We start from the raw sequence: 21,094 nt of genomic DNA, 5'->3' as shown, positions 1-21,094 counted from the left end.
ATACAAGGCAGATACAGCCACCTTTAGTTTGTACAATGTGCACCTTTTCTGTTATTTCAGTTATATCTGCTAAACTGGGTGCCCCAATACGTCTCCTGGCATTGCACAGTCTTACCGTCAGGTCAGACCATTAATAAAATAAGATTGCAAATTCTTTTGCTTACCTTATCCTAGGATTGTGACCCTGATGTATCGCAGAGCCACTGTGTAGTTTTATAAGAAAAAAGGTGAAGTTTAGGTGCAATAACAGTCAGCTCAGAGGCATGAGTAGAACAGATGAATACATTCGAGACTTTGGCAATGGAAACTGGTCCTTTGGACATGGAACATGACTTCTTTGGCTTGGAAGCAGCAGGAACTCTTGATGTATTGTGTGGGTTGGATCCATATCTGAACCCACTGGATCTTACAAAGTTTTTTTTGGATAATATGCCTCTTCAATGTTGCATAGAATGCAGGGACAGTACTTCTGTATTGGTAGATTCAAGTGGTGTTTCACATTTTTTAAAAAGAGAGAAGGGTATGTTTCAGTCACCCAGAGATCATACCACTTAGGTTACCCAAAAAAGCCCAGGTCTCAATACTGGAATGGAGACTCCAATCGTAATTCAACCTCAGATTCATGGGTAGCAATGTGGATTTCATTCTTGCCATGGAACAGTGGTGCAACTCTTTGTTCTTGCATAGATAATAGAGAAGTCAATGAGGTCTTCCAATCCAGTCCACATAAGCTTTATGGACTTTTATGATCTTGCGTCCCTTGTTATCTTGTGGAAGGTGCTTCAAGCCACTGCTGTATGTTATTCTGTTCCTGTTTTTTTGTTTTTTGTTGAGCAAGAGTTATGTTTGGACTCTGTCATGAATGTAAATTTCATGGACAGCATACAAAGACACACCACGACACTGGACAGCATCTGGCTTGGGGGCAAAAGGATTAATTACTACTGTCTTTAGATGATGTTGGTCTCATCAGACCATGATTTTGAATGCACAATTTAAAACACTTAGGATGAGAAAGAACACCTCCAGATCATAGGTCATGGTTCTCTTCCAGAAAGGAGTGGCTTGTTACCTACAGGTAAGGAATGAGCAGTTGCAACCAGTGGAGGCGTTCAAGACATTAGGGTCCAAGTACCTTGGGGTCCAATTCATCAGTTAGACAGAGGAGTTCATGACATTAACCAATGAATTGGTGCAGAAACTGTTTGGCGCTCTAAATCTTCATCTTTAACTATGGTTACACACTCTGGATACGGACTGAAAAAAATGAAATTGCAGGCATAAGCAGGAGAAATGAGACTCTTGTGCAGAGAGGAGATTGGCAATGCAGGAAGACCTTTGATTAGAACCACTGCTTGTCAGGATCAGAAGGAGTTGGTTGAAGTAACTTAGGCATATAACCTGGATGCTCCCTGGATATCTCATTTGGGAGGCATACAAAGTACAGTCCACTGGATTATACCTACATGTATGAAAAGCATCTGGGTATTTATCAAAGAGAGAAGTTTACTGGGGAGACCCGGTCAGACCAACAAAGAGTGTGGTCTCTATGACAATTTGAAAGAAAACCAAAATGAAACTGATGATGATAATGATGGCAGCTGCTGATTTCAATTTGTCTTAGCTCTGTACCAGATGCTTATTCCTTCTTTGAACTGAATTACTTGCTTAACTGGGTTTCTTGTCTAATTAATTCTACACAAAGTCTGAGGATTCAGAAATATCTCCTTGGTGTGCTTAATTGCATCTCCAAGATATTTGGGCACAATTTGTCATGAATGCTTACCGGTACAGATGTATGCAGTATCTTGTGATAACCAGAATTAAGGCTGTTGCTTTAATGTTTTACAAAAGGCTGTCAGAGGGGTGCAGCCGAAATGTATTATTAGCTGCTCCAAATTTGACAAATTATCATTTGCACTTGCGACTGTTCATTTGGAGCTATTAGCTTTTGTAAAAAAAAAATAAAAAGTTGGAGGAAACCAGATGAAGAAACTCTGTATGTGTTAAATTAATAAAATAAAGTTTTGTACTTCAAACACAAGAGACATAAGCATGATGTTTTTATTTGAATGTGTTCTGAAGAATGTTTTAGGGGCACATCAGGTAACTTTAGACTCTTTCAGTGAATAACATTTTCAAAACACACTTAATTCAGGAGCCAAGGGCCAAGTTCAGGGTGCACTTTCTATAGTAGGGCACATTAATGCACTGCATTTAGAGGGACAGTTAATCGAACAGACTCCAGTTTAGCACGTGGGAGCAAAACTGAGGTTTTGGGAGAAAAACTCACATAGCGCATAGGGACAACGTGCAACAAATAATGACCAGTTCTAGATACAGGCCCAATTTCCTGAAGCTGTCCAGGCTGGATACAGTTAACCCTGTATACAAATTTAACACAAGCCTGCTGCATTCAGCTAATTCCCTCTATTTCACATAGCTAAAAATTCTTTAAGTATGAATTAAAGCCAGTTCAGTTTGGTGTTACACAGTGATCTTCAAAGTGCACTGATTTTCCAATGTATTCCTATTACTAATATAATTAAGATATAAAATACCACACAATATCTATTTATAAATATAACACCTTACATAGGTTTATAGATTGTGAACTTAAAGTGACTATTCAGAGTTGACATTAACATGCAGCAAAATTAAAGAATGGCACATTTTTATTTGTTCACTTACAAGAAGTGATAAAATACTTTTGAACATTGCCATGAAAGGGATATTTTACAGTGATGACTTTTTAAGTGGCTGAACATTAGCTTCCTTGTTGCTGCTTTATAATGTACTGTATATCTCTCTCTCCACAAATTATCTTGAGTGGGAGGTCTCTCTATTGTTATTGTTATTATTTCATATTTGGCTTATGTCTTTAGCCAGAGTGACTTACAAGAGTAGGCTACAATAGATTTGCTAATCCACCCATTATAGAAACAGGGTTATCTAGTTCCAGGTCAAGGGAAGGCTGTGGAGAACCCAGTAGCATTGAGCATAAGGCAGAAATCAACACACACTCTCGCACTAAGTCACAGTTTAGAGATTCCAATTTACCTCATATTCGTGTCTCTGGGATTCAGAATGAAAACCAAGGTGCATGGAGGAAAACTGACACAGACAAGAAAAAAACGTGCAAACTCCACACAAGCAACAGTTGTGCCCAGAATTTGAATGCCGGACTCTGGAGCTGCAAGGAACAACTGTTTTAATACAATTTTACACACATGAAGCTCATGCTGGCATTGTCAGAGTTTAAAGGGTGGCCAGGGGGAGAGATGAACCATGTTATTAAAATAAGTCTCAAAAAAATGTAGGTTTCCTCAATTTTTTTAAGGTCACAACTAATGCAAATATGTTAATAATCAACAAACATGTGGCATAGTAATGCAGTGTTAGCACTGCTCCCTCGCAGTCCAGGAGTTACATCCCGGTTGCTCCATGGACTTTACATGTGGGTCCACATGGGTTTGCTCCAGTTTCCTCACACAGTCCAAACACATGCAGGTAAGGTGTACTGGTGATACTACTTCGGCCCCTGAAGCTTGTGTGGGAGTGCATATGTGTGTGTTCACCATGTGATGGGCAAGTGCAACATTCAAGGGCTGTTCCTGCCTGCACCAGTTGCTTGCTGGAATAGGTTCCAGCTGCCTCATGTTCCTGCCCTTGCAAGTGGCCCTGAAAATGGAAATGTCATAGAAAACTATATCCATCATGTCCTATGTAACTCGTTCTCTTACATGTTGCCTAGCCATTAAAGAGACAGAAAAAAACTCAATTACAGGTTAGTTTAGTGCTTCAGATTTAGCTAGTGAGAAAGAATTTATTTCAACCTTTATATTTTGTTTTGACCATTTATCTTTTTTAAACATCCACCAACCACTCCTCAGTAGTCAACACAAATGATTGAAATGGTAGTGTGCACAAGCGTGGCACTTATGCCTGCCTGTAGAAACAGCAGCATGGCAGGCTGAGGGAATCTCTGTCACATGTCAGACATACCACTGTGACAACATATTTAAAAAACAAAAAAGTGACATATGTCTTCTTGCTGAAGCAAATAAATAAATAAAAACGCCCCAACTTTAAAATCTGTTAACTTAGTCTCTGAATGCATTAGAATGTTATTCCATAAGTACATTTTCTAAATTGTTAAAAAAAACAAGAAAGTGCACGTTTGCCACAATTACAAGCCAAAGTAAGCACATTTTTCTTTCATTTAAATATTGTTAACAGCATTTGTGTATTTGTTTGCAATTTTAACCTTTTAATGTAAATGACACTTCATATGGTAACTTTAAACTAAAAAAAATGCACAATATTTGGCATTTGATATGATTTAAATATGTAGCAGTACAGTAGTGGCTGCAAACGTGCAACAATCTTTTACGGTTTGTCTGCCCCCCAACACTAAATGTCAAACTCTGCCAATGCATGCTAGTGAATTCACTTGCTCTGACTTAAATACTGTATATGCAACAGCAGTCTTGTACTTTGAAGTTCATTAGTTCACTGGACACATCTAGGGATCTATGGAAGAACCATTTTTTGATCCCCATTAATTGCGCATTAGGGTTGTATGGAGCCTGATCTTATCCCAAAAGCTTTTACTGTTCATGGGATAAGAGTTGATCAGAAGGCACATTCATTTGTTCATTCATTGAAGTCCAGTTTAAAGCCACCAATAAACCTAAACAGAACGCCTTACATGGAAGTGAGCAGTTTTATGCATTGCGTAGCCACACAAATACAAGGTGAACCTATAGGGCCATTGACATGTTCTGGAAATGAACTCGGGTCCTATAGTTGTTCGGTGCTTCTGCGCCATTTTACCAATAATATCCACTTGCAGAGCCACAGCACCATACGTCACCGCAGTTGTAGACCCGCAGTTACAGACCCGGAAGTGACTTCTCTGTCGTGTCAGGACTGACTTCGTAAAATTGCTTTTGGAAGGTCTCGGCAAAGCACGGAAAGTAACATTGGGTCAAGGACTCACTCAGAAATTAAGCGATAAAAATGAGAAGGAAAAATGGTACATCAAACCAAATAATACGCATCATTGTGAAGTTCATAGGGTTTCTGCCATCACGTTGTGTCATACATCAAACTAAACAATACGGATCGTTTCTGTGAAATACACTATTAACATTTACATTGTGCTCGGGTCTGTGGGGTACGGAACCATTTAACATGTTGACAAAATTCAAATCATCAAGATCTGTGTTAATTGAAATAGTTTTTCGTGTACATTCATGAAACGAAATATATAATTACAATGAAAAAATAATTGTGTTGAATCTCAACTTATGATTACATTTTTGCTATGTATGTACTATTGAGGGACTTTTTTTTAAATCAGATGGTCACTTTATTTTAACAAGCAATGTAAATAACCTGTTTACTCTTTACCTTCAAATCACATTGTATTTGTTTATTAAGCAGAACTGAATATTTTCATTTTCTGCACAATACTGTAATAACTGTACAGTTCAGCAGGCTAAAATACCACAGTGAGACACACAAATACACTCACTATTCCAGTGTTCTCAATCTGTGGGGCGGGCCCCCCTAGGGGGGCGCGAAGATGTGAAAAAAAGAAAACAACAATTAAAAATATGAAAAATACATCTATTGAAACCAAAACAAATTAACTTAAACTACATTCTGATACTAGAAAAATAAATATAGAGTTAGATAAATGTCGATAAAAGTCAAGTAGGTATAATAAAATATGCATCTATGATATATCATTAATTAAAAAAGAACAAATTGGTATTAGTGGGCTCCATTCAAAAAAACATTTGTGGGGGCGCGATTAAAACTGTTATGAAAACTCGGGTCGCAAATACTTAAAGGTTGAGAAACGCTGCACTATGCATACATACTGTATGCATAGTGCAGGTCTGACATTGTGGTCAGCAACACAGGAGCGCCGCAGGGGACTGTACTTTCTCCGGTCCTGTTCAGCCTATATACATCGGACTTCCAATACAACTCGGAGTCCTGTCACGTGCAAATGTTCGCTGAGGACAGTGCTATTGTGGGCTGCATCAGGAGTGGGCAGGAGGAGGACTATAGGAACCTAATCAAGGACTTTGTTAAATGGTGCGACTCAAACCACCTACACCTGAACACCAGCAAAACCAAGGAGCTGGTGGTGGATTTTAGGAGGACCAGGCCCCTCATGGACCCCTTGATCATCAGAGGTGACTGAGTGCAGAGGGTACACACCTATAAATACCTGGGAGTGCAGCTGGATGATAAATTGGACTGGACTGCCAATACTGATTCTCTGTGCAAGAGAGGACAGAGCCGACTATACTTCCTTAGAAGGCTGGCGTCCTTCAACATCTGCAATAAGATGCTGCAGATGTTCTATCAGACGGTTATGGCAAGCGCCCTCTTCTACGCTGTGGTGTGCTGGGGAGGCAGCATAAAGAAGAGGGACACCTCACGCCTGGACAGACTGGTGAGGAAGGCAGGCTCTATTGTAGGCATGGAGCAGGACAGTTTGACATCCGTGGCAGAGCGACGGGCGCTGAGCAGGCTCCTGTCAATCATGGAGAATCCACTGCATCCACTGAACAGGATCATCTCCAGACAGAGGAGCAGACTGCTGTCACTGTCCTGCTCCACTGACAGACTGAGGAGATCATTCCTCCTCCACACTATGCGACTCTTCAATTCCACACGGGGGGAATATACAAAGTTTTTGTCTGTTATAGCTGCATTTTTATCACTCTAATTTAATATTGTTTTTATCAGTATGCTGCTGCTGGAGTATGTGAATTTCCCCTTGGGATTAATAAAGTATCTATCTATCTATCTATCTATCTATCTATCTATCTATCTATCTATCTAGTGTATTTCACAGAAACGATCCGTATTGTTTAGTTTGATGTATGACACGACTTGATGGCAGAAACCCTATGAACTTAACAATGATGCGTATTATTTGGTTTGATGTACCGTTTATCCTTCTCATTTTTGTCGCTTAATTTCTGAACGGGTCCTTGACCCGACGTTACTTTCCGGGTTTTGCCGAGACCTTCCAAACGTAATTTTACGAAGTCAGTCCTGAAACGAAGGTGACGCCACTTCCGGGTCTGTAACTGCGGGTGTACTACTGCGGTGACGTATGGTGCTGTGGCTCTGCAAGTGGATGCAGTATCTAAGGGGAACATGGGTTCACACAATGAATGTGGACTGTTTTAAAATGCATCCGCGTCTTGCTTGTTTTTGATACAGTATAAGAAACAGTACTTGCTATTTTTAACCATTAGTTATAAGTTGTGGACAGTGGGGAGCATTCTGTACAGTTTGCGGTCACCGCTGCCCCTCGGGCTCTCCTTACCTGTCTCAATGGTCTCGTATGCCCTCTCCGGGTCGTGCACCAGGTCGCACAGAGATGCCAGGGCACACTGCCTGGTTACCAAGTCCTCACTGGCCAGCTCTTCGTTGAGTTTTGGAATGGCCCGCCTCCCAAAAGCTATTGGAGCCCTGGCCGGTTCGATGTGAGGAGGCATCTTGTTCGAAATGCGCGTATGTGCCATGGGCCTTGGAGTCGCCTTCCGAAGAGAGCTCTGGAGCTGCCTGGCAGTCGTGTCCGAAGTTAGTTCTGTGCAAGAAACTGTTTACAAGATGTGGTATTCACCCTGTGTTGTTTTAAAGATTACAAACAACAATTTTGTAAAAAATGAGTTAGAATACAATCGCTGTCGAGTTTAAAACTCCCGCAGCACGGAGGTAGAGGCTTCAGCGGTGCGTGCCCTAGTTACTAGGCAACCACAATGCTACCTTTGTCTGGCGCATGCGTCTTGGACGTGTCCAGTGGCCGCAGTTAACAGCAGTTATTCAGATATCTCAGTTACATTTCTTTTGCTGTGTCGGAAGTACGAGATGCGTTACGATCTGCAGCAGAAAATTTTAACTATATAAAATGCGAAGAACAGAAATTAATAAGACTACAGTTACAAACGCACTTCAATCTACTTTGTTTGGTGCAGTGACACAAAATCTACTTAAATGTTTTCTAGAATAATTCGAGGTGCGAAGTTTTAGAGTGTACATCTTTGATCTTAGCAGACAGGCGTTACTTAAGGTAATATATAATATTGGGCGTGAATACGGAAATCTACAAAGGGGCGTGGTTTTATGCCTGTAAAGGCTCCACAGGAAGTGTTAGCTGACTTACATTGTAATGGTTTCATTTTTTTCTTTAACCAGTAGCCAAACAGTAAGGAGACGGAATGCAAGCCAATAGATGATAAGGGTAACTTAGAATACATTTTCAAATGTGTCTTACAAACAATATCTGTCTCAGTAAAATATCAGAAAAGAAAAAAGTGAAAGTCAGAGAAAAATCGATCATCTGTCTTCCACAAAGCACTTGGATGCTGATCTCAGGCAATCATTTTTAGAAATGAATGGAGTGACATAATGAGAGCACAAACAATTAGAATTAAATGTCATTAACAGCTGGTTGGTGTGAAAATGGTGGCCCTCAAGCTCATGTCATAGCTGGTCTTCTTTTGCTTGATTTGTATCTCATATATTTTTTGACAGCTGATTAATGGAAAAAAAAGAAAAAGGAAGACTGCTAGGCAAGTCAATTAAAATGAAGACAAGAGAAGATAATGTAAACTTAGCAGCAGTGTCCATTTACTAATTAAGGAAGTGGCTAGAATGAAACTTTGTAGCCAACTCTGTAGCCAACGCGGCCCTCCAAGATGGATTGATTTTTGTGTGCTCCACACTTGTACTTGTTTGCTTGCTGAGAACAAGGTGGTGGATGACAATGATTTTGTTCCATGGCTCAGTAGACCATTGCTTGCATACTTTGCCCCATTTTGCTGACTAAGTGTAGCTTTACAGTATATGTAATAAACATTTGACTTATTTTTCAGTTGTTTAGAGGTTTTGTAGCCACTACCTAAACACCCAAGGACTGTGCCCTCTTCAACCGTTGGATGCTTTTATTTAGTAAAGGAGCAATTAAAGGAGTTGTCACCTTATTTTGGCCATCTTTCTAGTGGCGTGTTGCACAGCCTTTGGCCATCTGAACGCCATGAATTCTTCTTGTCACGGATTCTTTAAGATGCTCAATGAGTTGGTCAGGAATTTTGTATCAAGCAGAAATGACTGCATTATGTAGATTGCTGTATAGTCTTCCTGCCAATAGCCCTTTTCACCTTGTCCCAAAAATGGTCAATAGGATTGAGATCCAAGCACCTGATTACTTACACATCACTTCATGATGGTGAGAGGAAGAGACATGGAGAACTGAGGTCTGCAAGTAAAAGGCACACATTTTTATGGTAGTCAGGGAGACAGACTGCAGTATATCTAAGCTTGAAGGACTGCCACTTCTTTACTGGCGTATCCGTCATTGGTGAGCGGAGGTGGAAATGCAGTGCTGCGCAAGACGACGTTCAAGCATATCCCCCATCGCAATGAGAAGTACAGGTAAGCAGCTTCACACAGTGGCGAGCGTGAGGGGCATGCAGATGCGAGTAAGAAGGCTGTGTAAGGGGCAGGGGAGCCGCTCGTGCAGGGTGCTCTCTTTCTTCTACACATAGGCCACGCCCCGTGACGCTTGGTCGAGCGGACGCCGGCTGCCATGGCAACTGAGGCACAGCATATCTGCGATCCTAGGCTCCTCGGATCTGAACCAAGCCCGAGAGAAAGTGTTGCGTGCGGTGAGTGGATCGGACCGGCAGCGGACATTTGGATTTTCGGGACTCAGATTTGTGGTCCTTTTCTATTACGCTGTCTAACTGTAACGTTGAGGGCGAGGGGCCTTCGTTTTGTTTTTTTTTTCTTTTACGATGTTTTCGCTTCCCTTGCAGTTTTAGAAGCGCCGGAGGGAAAGGACGAACTGGAAGATGGACAGCGGCAAACTACACATATCAGTACCTGTGAGCAGAAACAGGGTCATCTCCAAACTTCCAAAGGTATGAAATATGAAAGATGAGTCGTGAAAAATGCAAAAAAACAACACAAAAAAGTAGTTACATGTTTTCTGATTTAGTTAACACCTTTCACCAAGAGCCAGAAGCTGTTTCAAACAAGGTGATCCGCGCTATAGTGAATAATAATAATAATAATAATAATAATAATAATAATAATAAAAAAAACATTAGAAATAAGCAGAGCAGAAAACTGATCGGCGAAATCGACCCGTCAGGCAGATTAGGCGAGTCAAACTGGAAATGCAGGAAGGTTGGGAAAAAAGTCACTTCACGTTTTTGTCCTTCCTACCACGTAGTGTTAAATCTTTGCATCTGTCATTTTTTAACTTAATCATTTTCATCTGCTGTACAAAATCCTTTCACACAATTTGATTGTCAGTTTCGCCCAAAGTTCTTTTGCTCCACAGCACTAGCGTAGAGGCTTCACTTTTTAATCACTTCTGGATATAACGCCTTTCTCAGTGGTTAGCGTAGGAAACACATTTATGGAATTCATGTTGATGTTTAATCTGTTAAACGACTTGGCGTCTTTAAGGAGCACACCAGTAAACACCCGTCCATTACTCGTGGTCAAGCGGAGCTGCACTAAGCCCAGGACGAGGTACCAGTCCATCACTTGGCACACTCGTGCACATAAGCCCATTTTTAGGCTTTGGTCATCTCTGCTTGGATTTGATCTGATCCTTCCATATGTCCATATAGGAAGCGTCATTGTTGGCAGTATTTTGTGATTCATCCGCATGAAATTCTGGAAAACACTTGTTTGCTATCCCTTTCTTTCACAGACCTCCCCGCCTTTCAGTGTTAAATAACTGAAGCACAAATGTGACTCAATAAATGTATATATATATATATATATATATATATATATATATATATACTCAATAAATGTATAAATAAATGGATTGTTTGATTCATTCATCCATTTTCTTAACTCCTTAGTTTAATACAGGGCTGCTGGGAGAAGGAGCCTAACTGGACTGCATTAAGTGTAAAGCATTAAGTGCATTAAGTGTCCACAATCAGAACTACATTTTTTCATGCTAATAGCTACTGGAAAGACAAGTCTTTGTGGTGTGAAGGGAAAACAGTAGCACACTCTTAAAAACGGCACTGTACTGGGTTGTGTGGTTCCTTATAGAACCATTGCTCGACAAATAAGCATTTCATTCTTAGAGGGGCTCTTTGCATATGTAGTTGGTTTGTTGGGGATTGAAAAGATCCTTAATTTGTGGACAAAACAGAAATCTTTAATGTATGGTAGGCTACCTTGCAGCATGCAAACACAGCAAGAAAGGAGGAACTAAGCCTGTGTTATTGTATGCAGCAAGAATCTTTTTAAAATCAGGAACCCACTGGAACTTCACAAATCTGTTATCATCAACACATGCTAAATAAATAAAGGTTCTTTCTGGGTCCTTCATTTGGATGGTATGGGATGGCTTTTGGAAATCAAAACTTTGGCATCACTCTGAAGAACTGCTTGGGCGACTTTATTTTTAAGAGTGTACCTGGAGAAAACCCACAGGCAAATTCTGCATTTCAGCTCAGGTCCTTGAAATTGTATGGTGCTGGTGTTATACACTACAGTAAGGCACTTAGGCATACTACCCAGAAACCATTAGAAAGAAGTTAACAACTTTACTTGCATCCCATTTAGGGTCAGTTCCTTCCTTGTGTTGGGTGCTGCACCACGGTTCTGTAAAGTACAATGTGAGTCCAGAAAATGAATGAATGGATGATCGATTGATTATCCCCGGTGAAGCTCTAGTAGGTCCATTGTACTCTTATACATGTAAAATCTCAAACCCAATATATTATGGCGTAACACTTGTCTTATCTTATATAGTTCCTTTCACATCTGTCTGTCTAAGCTGTTTGGTCCAATTCTGGGCTGCCATTGTGGTATGCTGATGTATAGTACTGGTTCCACAGGCAAAGTCATGTGTATACTGGGCCAGTTCAGATTTACCAGTATGCCTGTTGACTTTGAGATAAAACCTGCACAAACACCAAGAGATTATATCCCAGAATCAAACAGAGGTACAATACGCTTTCAGAGAGATGCTGTTCATATCCAGATGTACTGACGTATGCTGATCTACTGTACACAGTATACTGGATATACTTGCAGTCTATGGAACTGTTGCAGTTTCATACCATGAACACATGTTGACCTCCAGATCATTGCTCTCCATGTTGTGAAAGGGATTGGGGTGGGGGTTTAGCCCATGCTGCCCTCCTTTTTCGGTGCCAGCCAGTACCATCCAGTTGCAACTTTGATCAGTGCAGATTATCCTTCCTCCTTCCCAGTGGAGCAGCAGCTGATTTGCTTGAACTCCGAGGTGGTCTTATGATGAAAGTGGTTGTGGCGTGACTCCCGTGAGATCCTTTTTTTTGTGCCTGGACGTTGTTGTGTTTTTGTTTTTCCCTCACCAGACAACTAAACTTTTTCCTGTGCGATTCCCTCCTGCTTAATCCTCCCACCTGCTGCTGGGTTGTCAATAGGACGGGCCTGGAAAGTGACACAGCGATGGCCTTTACACCTGCAGGGGACTGCAAGTCATTTACGGAGTTCTATAATCACAGCAATGGCTAATTGGTTGCTTTGTGCTGATTAGTAGCCTTAATTCGCTGGAGAGTGTCAGCATGTTCATGTTTGGTAGACAGGCAGTGTACTCTGTGCACATGACAATATTATCACTACCACTTTGAGGCTGGACCCTTGTTATTGAAATAGCTTCAGTGTGGATGACCAGACCAATAAACAAAAGAGGAGTTTGAATAAGAGAAGACATCACGGTGAGTGTGTGACCATTTTGTTCACTCTCTTTGTGTTTACAGTGGTACACGCCAGAGTCTTGCTTACAGTTCAAAGAAGACTTCCACGGCAAAGTGAAGGGAGCGTGTCAAAATCGGCACACTAGGAGTGGGGGGTAAGTGCAGTGCTTGTGACTTTACGCCAAGGAGTGCATTGTAGTTAGGGCTTTTATTCCAAGTGAACTCTTAAGCGGAGGCCACATCCTTCCATGATTGGACCACTCACTCCATTAGAATGATTGTGTTCCTTTCTCTACTTACAGACCATCATGTATGTGTTTTTTGGTGATTTTGTTGGTGTAGAGTTTCCAGGAAAGATGTTGTATCATTTTAATAATTTATAAAATTAACTAGAGCTTCAGAAAAGGCTGTTTTGAGGCCTGAACAGAATGCTGGCTAGGGTGGTGATGGGGAGGTGGTGGGATGGCTGTTCAGATTTGGCCCTCAATAATCAGTCAGACGGTGGTCATGAGATGTTTGCAGTTTCACATTAGGACAGGACAGAGGGTCCTATTCAGGACACACTAATATTATTAGGCACCTCCATGTGATGTTTGAGAGGAGCTGCTGGTCACCGACTCTCATGTCCTGCCTCTCTGGGGAGGGTCAGCCTTTGAAACACTAAAACTTTCACAAAACCTCTCATGTTGTTTTTTTTTTCTGGTTCAGGCTCAATATTTCAAAAGTGGTTGTCGTTGGTGATCTTTATGTCGGCAAAACGTGTCTCATTAACAGGTAAGGGGACCGTCAGGATTGCCACCACTCAGAATGTTTGCCATCTGGTAGTCACTCCAAACCATTTTTTTTATATGAATCCTCCAGGTTTTGTAAAGATGTTTTTGATCGAGACTACAAGGCCACAATCGGAGTGGATTTTGAAATTGAGAGGTTTGAAATTGCTGGAGTACCACACACCCTCCAAATGTAAGTCAACATCAGGACTGGTGGGAGGTTGACAAGATTAACATGACCTTCCAAGACTGAGATAAATCAGGTCAGGAAGTCCTGAAGCCATATATGTATGGCATACTGGAGATGGTACAGAAGGACTTCCTGCCTACAAATTCATGGGGTTGGGTCATTCGGTCAAAGGCGCCCTTATTCATGTAATAGTATGTCCGGTCAGTTTTAAATGGAGCCTTTAGAAGATCTCCTTTCCTGTAGAATGCAGAGATTTGTGGTGAGGCAAAATGGGGAAATGTTTTGTGCACACACACTCACCCATCTTCCCTATTCTCATATCTTGTTGTCTCTTTCAGATGGGACACTGCAGGGCAGGAGAAGTTCAAATGCATCGCTTCTGCCTATTATCGAGGAGCACAAGGTCAGTATGGTGCCACACTGAGCACCTAATGGTTACTCAACTGGTGTGGGTGGCAAGACTCACTAGGTATCAATTGTTTATCTCTTTCAGTCATCGTTACAGTATTTGACTTGGCTGACATCAAGACATTGGAGCACACCAGGTGAGTGTCTATGGTGGGATTATGGGACTGGGGAGAGAAACTGGAACAGCTAAAGAAATCTCTTACCAGCTCCAGAGGAAGGTATAGACTCTATAAAGAGTTTGAACTGGGGTCCTAAGTACTGTTGGGCACCAATAACATCTGCTGACCTACTAAGCTACATTACATGCAAATCCCACACTGGGAACAGATGGGGTAGGGTGAGTAGTGATTGAACTGGGGTGAATGAGTGTGTCCTAACTAAGACTGGCATGTAAGACTGGCATCCCTAAGGGGTTTCTTCTTGGTATGCAAGTGATGTTAGCAGGACAGTCTATGGCTTTGTATGACTCTGGTCTAGAGTAAGCAAGTTCACAGGATTTATGAACAAATTACCAGTATTATTATATTATATTATATTATATTATATTACAGTATATTATAAACCCTGCTTAGTCCAATTCAGGATCATGAGTGCTGGATGCTGTCTTAACAGCATTTGGTACAAGGTGGAAAAGGATCCCAGACAGGGCATCAGTCCATCACCAGGCACACATCACCACACTGGGCCAATTTAAAACTGACACACACACAGGTCTTTGGGAGGCAAAGCAGACTAAGCAGAGAGAAACCACACAGACAAAAAAAGAAAATGCAAAGTATATACAAGCTAAAATGTGGGAGCCAAAATCTGTCTGACAGCATTGGACAGGTGCCTGTCCAGCACAGGATCTACAGACATGAACCCCCACACATATTATATTATATTGATTTCAAAGACTTGCCACCATGGCTCTGACTCCACTAGCTGCTCATGTTAAGGAGGGTGGCCTGACAAGCTTCTGTTCTATTTCTTTCCTCTCATTTTGTTTGATTCCCTTTGTGTCTGAAGGTTAGGTCCATTGATTGTGATACTTGAATTTATTCTGAGGATAGTAGAAAATGAGTGTACGCCCTGGTTACATTTTTCCTATTACCAAAGTCCACTTGAGCCTTAAGCCTCCCTCACAGGTTTTATTAACCTCTGTATTCTAGTTGACCTGTTGATTTGCTTGAACCCTTGTCTTTATCTCAGGCAGTGGCTACAAGATGCTCTGAAGGAGAATGAAAACACTTCCCCAAATATCTTCCTGGTGGGCACCAAAAGAGATCTCTTGGTACGGTGTGTTGGCTTAATTTTTTCAGTGTTGATTCGGAGTGTAATTAATCACATGAAGAATGCAGTTTCTGTGCATTTTTAAAGAGGTCAAGTATAATAAATTATTCAATATCAAAGGATTCAGTCAGGTTGTTGTGTGGTTTCTCACAGGCAAAGTTCTTGACTGAATTCAAAAGCCCTCTAGATTTATGATGCATAGGCGCCCTCTCGTGGAGAAAGAGCAATCCTGCACTCTTTGAACTGCTCTGTGTGATCCCCAATCAGAACTTACCCTTAGCAGGAATACACAAGTTTGGTAACATACAAAATCAGCTAGAAATGTTAAATCTTATTCAAAATGGTCTTTTATACCTCTGACATGTGTAGCAAGGCATGTGAGTTGTGTAATCTAAAACATTTTTAATATGCTCAGAATGTGACCCGAATATCAAACTATCCTCTGCCTTCATCTTCATCCCCTGGCACTGCGACATGTGTGACATCTCTGAGTTTGCTGCCTCCTAGTTTTTCACTTCTATTCTCTGACCACCTTCTCCTTTCCTTTTAGTCCCCAGCTGAATGTGAAAGAACTGAAAATGATGCCATCAGAATAGCCTCAGAAATGCAGGCCGAATATTGGTCAGTCTCTGCTAAAACAGGTCAGTGGCATTGATAAGAGCGGAGTATATTGACAGGATCAGTGTAAATCAGGGGGTCTGCCTTCGCAGTAGGAACTGTGGCTGTTAAAGGGAGCTGTCTGAGTGGGGGAGATGAAGGGAATAGTATCTAAATTAGGGGTCCAATATAAATTGAGATAAAGGGACTAGAAAAGGGGCAGTTGGTGGGCTCTGTCTGAATAGGGCTGATGGGCATCAGCATCTAAAGCAGAGGTTCAGCAGTGTCAGAGATGATGAGGGGGGACTTTATGACTTTGGGCTACTGAAGGGGTGCTTCTAAATTAGAGGTTCAACATAAATAGACAATCATTTGAACCTTTCTAAATAGAGATATTTGGGAGGCCGGTGTCTAAATTAAAAATCCACTCAAGACAGGAGTGAATGGCACATTGCTATGGACGGTGGACAATAAGGTGGTCTGTATGAGTAGGGGATATTTAAATTAGGGGTCCTTACTAGACAGACATACCTGGAATAAAGGGACTCTGAGTAAGGCTTATTGAGAGCCAACATCCCAGTTAGACAGAGAGGATGGAAACATCTTCATCAGGTATGGTTATTAAGGTCCAAACTGTGCTACTCGAACATCTCACTTGAAGGTCCATTTTATATACGGATGTGACAAAGACAGTAATGGTGTGATGGGGCAATCAAGGAGGATGGCATCTACATTTGGGGTCCATCCTAGATAAAGATGATGGGAACATCTCCTTGAGTTTTAGTTATCAAGGAGATCTGTCTGCATGAGGGAGACTCAGGACAGGTATGTAAATTCTGGGATGTATCCTGGATAAATTTGAGCTGTAGCTATTAAGGGATTCTTCTGCCTGAATGCATTATACTGGAGAATGGCATCTAAATTAGGGGTCCACCCTAGGTAGAGATGATCTTCAGAAGTAATGGTGTACACGTGATATGGATAGGAGGAGACGACACCATAGTTTGGGGTACATTCTGAATTAGAATGATAGATGTGTTTAAGACCAGTGGCTATAAATGGGGTCTATGTAAGTGTTTCTCAACCACTGTATCATGGCCCACTTCTGGTTGTCAGCTGCTACTGTTTTTATTGGTAGTAGGCTTTGGTGGACCGTGGTGCATTGCTGCCCCAATCATCACGCTCGATCCTCCTCCTGTTCTGACGATCACACTTGGTTTATCAATGGATCCCAAGACGACAACCATACTCTAATGATCTATCAATCATGCTCGATGCCCTCTCCCTGCGCTGATGATTGGAAACGATTAGCTTGGAGTGAATGGTGGGTTGTAAGGACATTATATGGGAAAAAGTGGGTTGAGAAACCAAAAAGGTTGAGAATCACTGGTCTATTTGAATGCGGTGCACTTGGAGGTAGCTTCTCCTGTGGCCCTACAGCGTTCAAAGTAGATCTGATAATGGAGGAATGGATAGATAAGAAGCTTTGATAGGAATAGAGAGTAAACCAGAGCAGAGGAATTCTCATGTGTTTTTTCATGAAGCATGTTACCGGTGTTGTCTCCATAGAAAGGGCTACGGCACCCTGGACCTGCTGGCTTGACAGAGAAGGTCTGGTTACAGCAGCTGAGCTACATGATACAAATTCCAAGAGGGGAATGCAAAGTTCAGCTGGAACTCCACTTCTTCCTCCCTGGTCATGGATCTGTTCATTTTTCCTCTCTCCAGGGCAAAATGTGCAGGAGTTCTTCTTCAGGATGGCGGCTTTAGCATTTGAAGAATCAATGCTTCGAGAACTGGAAAACTCTAGTCTGTCCACTGCCAGGATTGGGGAGGCCAATGTGATCAGTAAGTGGGAGTGAGAGGCAATTTGCCATTGCTCTGCTGGTTTACTTGAAGACAGTTACCAGTTTTAGAAAGTCACTTGTCATTTGGCTCCTTCTTTATGCCTGACAAGCAGGGTACCTGGTGCTGCCCAGGATATGGGCGCCAACTGAATTTTGGGGAAAAAAAAAAAGATAGCCTATGGTCTACCCCTGTACAAATGGAGAATATGTGCAAAATCTGGCAGAGAGGGGTTCAATGGTATGGATTTGCATGCTGGACAAACACACATCCAACTTCCTTCCAATCAGATTATCCCTTTTTATTTCATTTTGAACCTCCAGGAATTGATGAGAACGCAGAAGCACCACAGTCAAAGAGAACAGCCGAGCCTGGTCTGGGTTGCTGTTAGCTTGTCGGTACAGGAGACAAACTCTGCCTGTATGTGCCTCGTGAGGCACGCGTGGACGATGGACAGCCATAACCACCGCATTCATCTTGAGATACTCGGCTCGTACTCTTCAGCAGTGGCGTCATGGCTCCGGGAAAAGCGACCCACTTCACAGCCCAGCTACGACATTCACTGCCTCTGAATGTACCCTCGAGATGAGTCCCCTCACCGACAGGTGCTGTTCCAAGGAGGCCACGGTGCTCAGATCCCATTTCCACTACTCAGACTACCATTGGAGAGTTTCTTCAGTCCTCCTCCCAGTATATCATTCACAAGAAGCGGTTGGATCAGTGACTTTTGACTCCTCTCTGAATGGCATATTATTGGTTAGTGGTTTGATACCATTACATCCCAGTTTAAATAGTTCCCCCCCCCCATATCCCAGTTTAATTAGTCCCCGCCCCCGTCTCACGTTTGTTCACTCTTTTTCCCCATTAGATGTCATTCTGAGAATGCCGCATGAAGCCGCAGCAGGTTAGCAATACCTTTCACTGGACATTCTCATTCCCTTATGGCTTATTATATTTCTTATGTCCACTCCCTATTACTTGTAATTCTGAAGATACTGTGTGACCCAGTCTTTGGATACCAGTACCCTCAGCTTAGATCCCAGTTTATTTACTAACTCACAGTGTTGATCTTCTGTCTCCTCACCAGTATATCATTCAGAGGGTACCATGTGGTCCTCTGGTTAGATATTAGGGTTTCCTAGTTCATATCCCAAGTCACTTACTCATTTCTAGAGAGTTTTTACTTTCAATCCCCTTTACTCTTTTTGTGATTAACGTGATGCCATTTGGTCCAGTGGTTCGACATTAGTACCTTCCGGTTCTGATCTAATCCCACTTGCTAACTTCCCATTTGTATGGTGTGCTTTTTGCTCTCCATTTCTTGTCATTCAGAGGAGGCCTCAGTAGCCAGTGCTTAGACGTCAGTGTCTCCTAGCTGATGTGCGCCTGTTCAGCCACTGATCCCAAGTGCTTCTCTGAGACGTTCACCTCGTTGCCTCTTTCAGTTGCAGCATTTAAAGGACCTACAAGCAGCCATTCTCAAGTAACACAGCGGGAGCTGTACTAGACACTGCCCTATAAAATTAAAATTGGACAAACTCACACTTTGGGGGCTGAAATAGCCATGCTACATTATTAATACAGCAATAAAAAGGTTCAGGTCCAGTTCTATCTTCATTGTAATCAGCAGCTCTAGCTGAAATAGGCCTTGTTGCTGTGTTTTATTTTTTATGACCACGTGGCATCTGGCTGAACCCACATGACACGTGGTATATTTTAATAAATAAACTTGACTTTCTGCCTGCTATGTATGTTTTCATGATCTTCTTCATATCACACATCCATAGTGCTGCAACAGCTCCGTGAAGATCTCGCCAGTCAAGGCCCATGGTGGTTTTAACTATTAAAGACATGCTTTACTGGTGTAGTGAGACCTGGTAGCTGTGCAGTTAACAGTAGCCCTAATGTATTCAATCGAACAAAATGAACAAATGTCATAAATCAATGCAAATTTTATAGCGGCACCATGCTTATATCATGAAGAACACTGACCATATGATGCCCAATAAATTGTAAAGAACCATTCACATTTACTCTGCTAATGATTTGACATAAACCTATTCTGTTCTTGTTTGGCTGGTAGGCCAGAGTTTTTTAGTCTTAATCACACAAGCTCTGTCCTTGGCCCTCTCACTGCTCTTCCGAATCTACGTGCTTTCCTTAGCAATATTATTTGAAGCTTTGTACTGCATCATCATTTTTATGATATCTATCAGTGTTAAAAGTGAATGCTCATTAGAGTTTCTCTAATTCACAGTTTGCCTTGGTGAAATTAAAACCTGGATGTAACACAACTCTTTAATATGAAACTGTAACAAAACTAAAGTCACGTGAATTGGGACTAAAGCTCTGCTTACACAAGCTCCTTCTTAATCACGCTGGCTGATGAAATCATCAGGCCGTCTTCCTCTGCTAGGAATCTTGGTGTCATTTTATGATTCCTCCCTTCCTTATTCTTCCCACATGAATCACATTAAAAAACTTTCTTACTTCCACCTAAACTTATCCTGTATTCACTCATTCCTCCCTTTTCTTTGAGTCTGAGGAACTTGTCCGTGCTTGTATTACACCCAAGACCAACTACTGTAACTCCCTACAGCTGGTGCCCCTTCCAATCTGTTATCACAGCTCCACTTGGTTCAAAACTCTTCTGCAAGAGTCCTTCCACAAACCCACCTTAGCAAGCACATCACACTCATCCTGCTCTGCCTTCCCTGTGTTTTAGAGGACTGAATATACCATTCTGTTTTAACCTACAGTGTTTTAAAATGGCCTAGCACCAGACTACATCGGTCACCTGATCCATCACTACGCTACTGTCCGCTATTGACCCTGACATTCTGAGCCTTCTTTCAGTTTACCTCTCTGTGCAGGTGCCAAGGAGGATTTGCATTTGTATCACATAATGTGTTATTTGATCAGGGTTTTCTTTTCATATCTTGTATTTTGTTGATAGGAATGACCTGTGAATGCTTTAAAATCACTTCAGGTCACTGGTATAAGAAAACCCCTGGTCAGCTTGTCTTGATATCTAGTTATGTAAGACGTTGAGCTTTATGGGGTTCCTCATATTTTTGGCCCCCTAAACCCAGAAAACCCTAAGTTTTAGGCAATCTCTGTACCACATCCTGTGCAGGAAATAATACCTTTATAATAAGAGGAAACGGTGTCTCCATCACAAATGACCAGGACTTCTTGTGCCTGCCAATCAGCCAACCACAGGGGGTTCACCCCTGAATGGGATATGAGGGGTC

The 21,094-nt window shown here is 41.8% G+C and overlaps 3 protein-coding genes across 3 annotated transcripts in view; 2 read left to right on the top strand and 1 right to left on the bottom strand.

Moving 5' to 3' along the window:
- Nucleotides 1-7,801, bottom strand: part of rsph14 (radial spoke head 14 homolog) — a 140,217-nt gene extending 132,416 nt beyond the window's left edge. The window contains exon 1 of the mRNA XM_028824537.2: nt 7,361-7,801. Within this exon, the coding sequence (XP_028680370.2) occupies nt 7,361-7,559 (199 nt within the window). The 5' untranslated portion in view covers nt 7,560-7,801. The remainder of the gene's footprint in view (nt 1-7,360) is intronic.
- Nucleotides 1-21,094, top strand: part of pop5 (POP5 homolog, ribonuclease P/MRP subunit) — a 270,905-nt gene that overhangs the window by 34,701 nt on the left and 215,110 nt on the right. The window lies entirely within an intron of this gene.
- rab36 (RAB36, member RAS oncogene family) lies at nt 9,403-19,587 on the top strand. The gene is made up of 11 exons (XM_028824789.2): nt 9,403-9,704; nt 9,855-9,959; nt 12,822-12,913; nt 13,467-13,532; nt 13,620-13,721; nt 14,057-14,121; nt 14,212-14,263; nt 15,318-15,399; nt 15,949-16,039; nt 17,724-17,843; nt 18,164-19,587. The coding sequence occupies exons 2-11, from the start codon at nt 9,891-9,893 to the stop codon at nt 18,229-18,231; spliced, it is 807 nt and encodes a 268-aa protein (XP_028680622.1). The 5' UTR covers nt 9,403-9,704; nt 9,855-9,890; the 3' UTR covers nt 18,232-19,587.

Source organism: Erpetoichthys calabaricus, chromosome 18 (genome assembly GCF_900747795.2).
Source record: "Erpetoichthys calabaricus chromosome 18, fErpCal1.3, whole genome shotgun sequence".
NCBI classification, from domain to species: Eukaryota; Metazoa; Chordata; class Cladistia; order Polypteriformes; family Polypteridae; genus Erpetoichthys; species Erpetoichthys calabaricus.
The sequence above is the reverse complement of the archived record's forward strand: the minus strand, read 5'-3'. Positions and strand labels throughout refer to the sequence as shown.

Coding starts and splice junctions, on each gene's coding strand:
- rab36 (XM_028824789.2), top strand. CDS start 9,891: ATGGACAGCGGCAAACTACACATATCAGTACCTGTGAGCAGAAACAGG. Junction 13,533..13,619: donor AAAACGTGTCTCATTAACAG/GTAAGGGGACCG, acceptor TGAATCCTCCAG/GTTTTGTAAAGATGTTTTTG. Junction 14,122..14,211: donor CTATTATCGAGGAGCACAAG/GTCAGTATGGTG, acceptor TATCTCTTTCAG/TCATCGTTACAGTATTTGAC.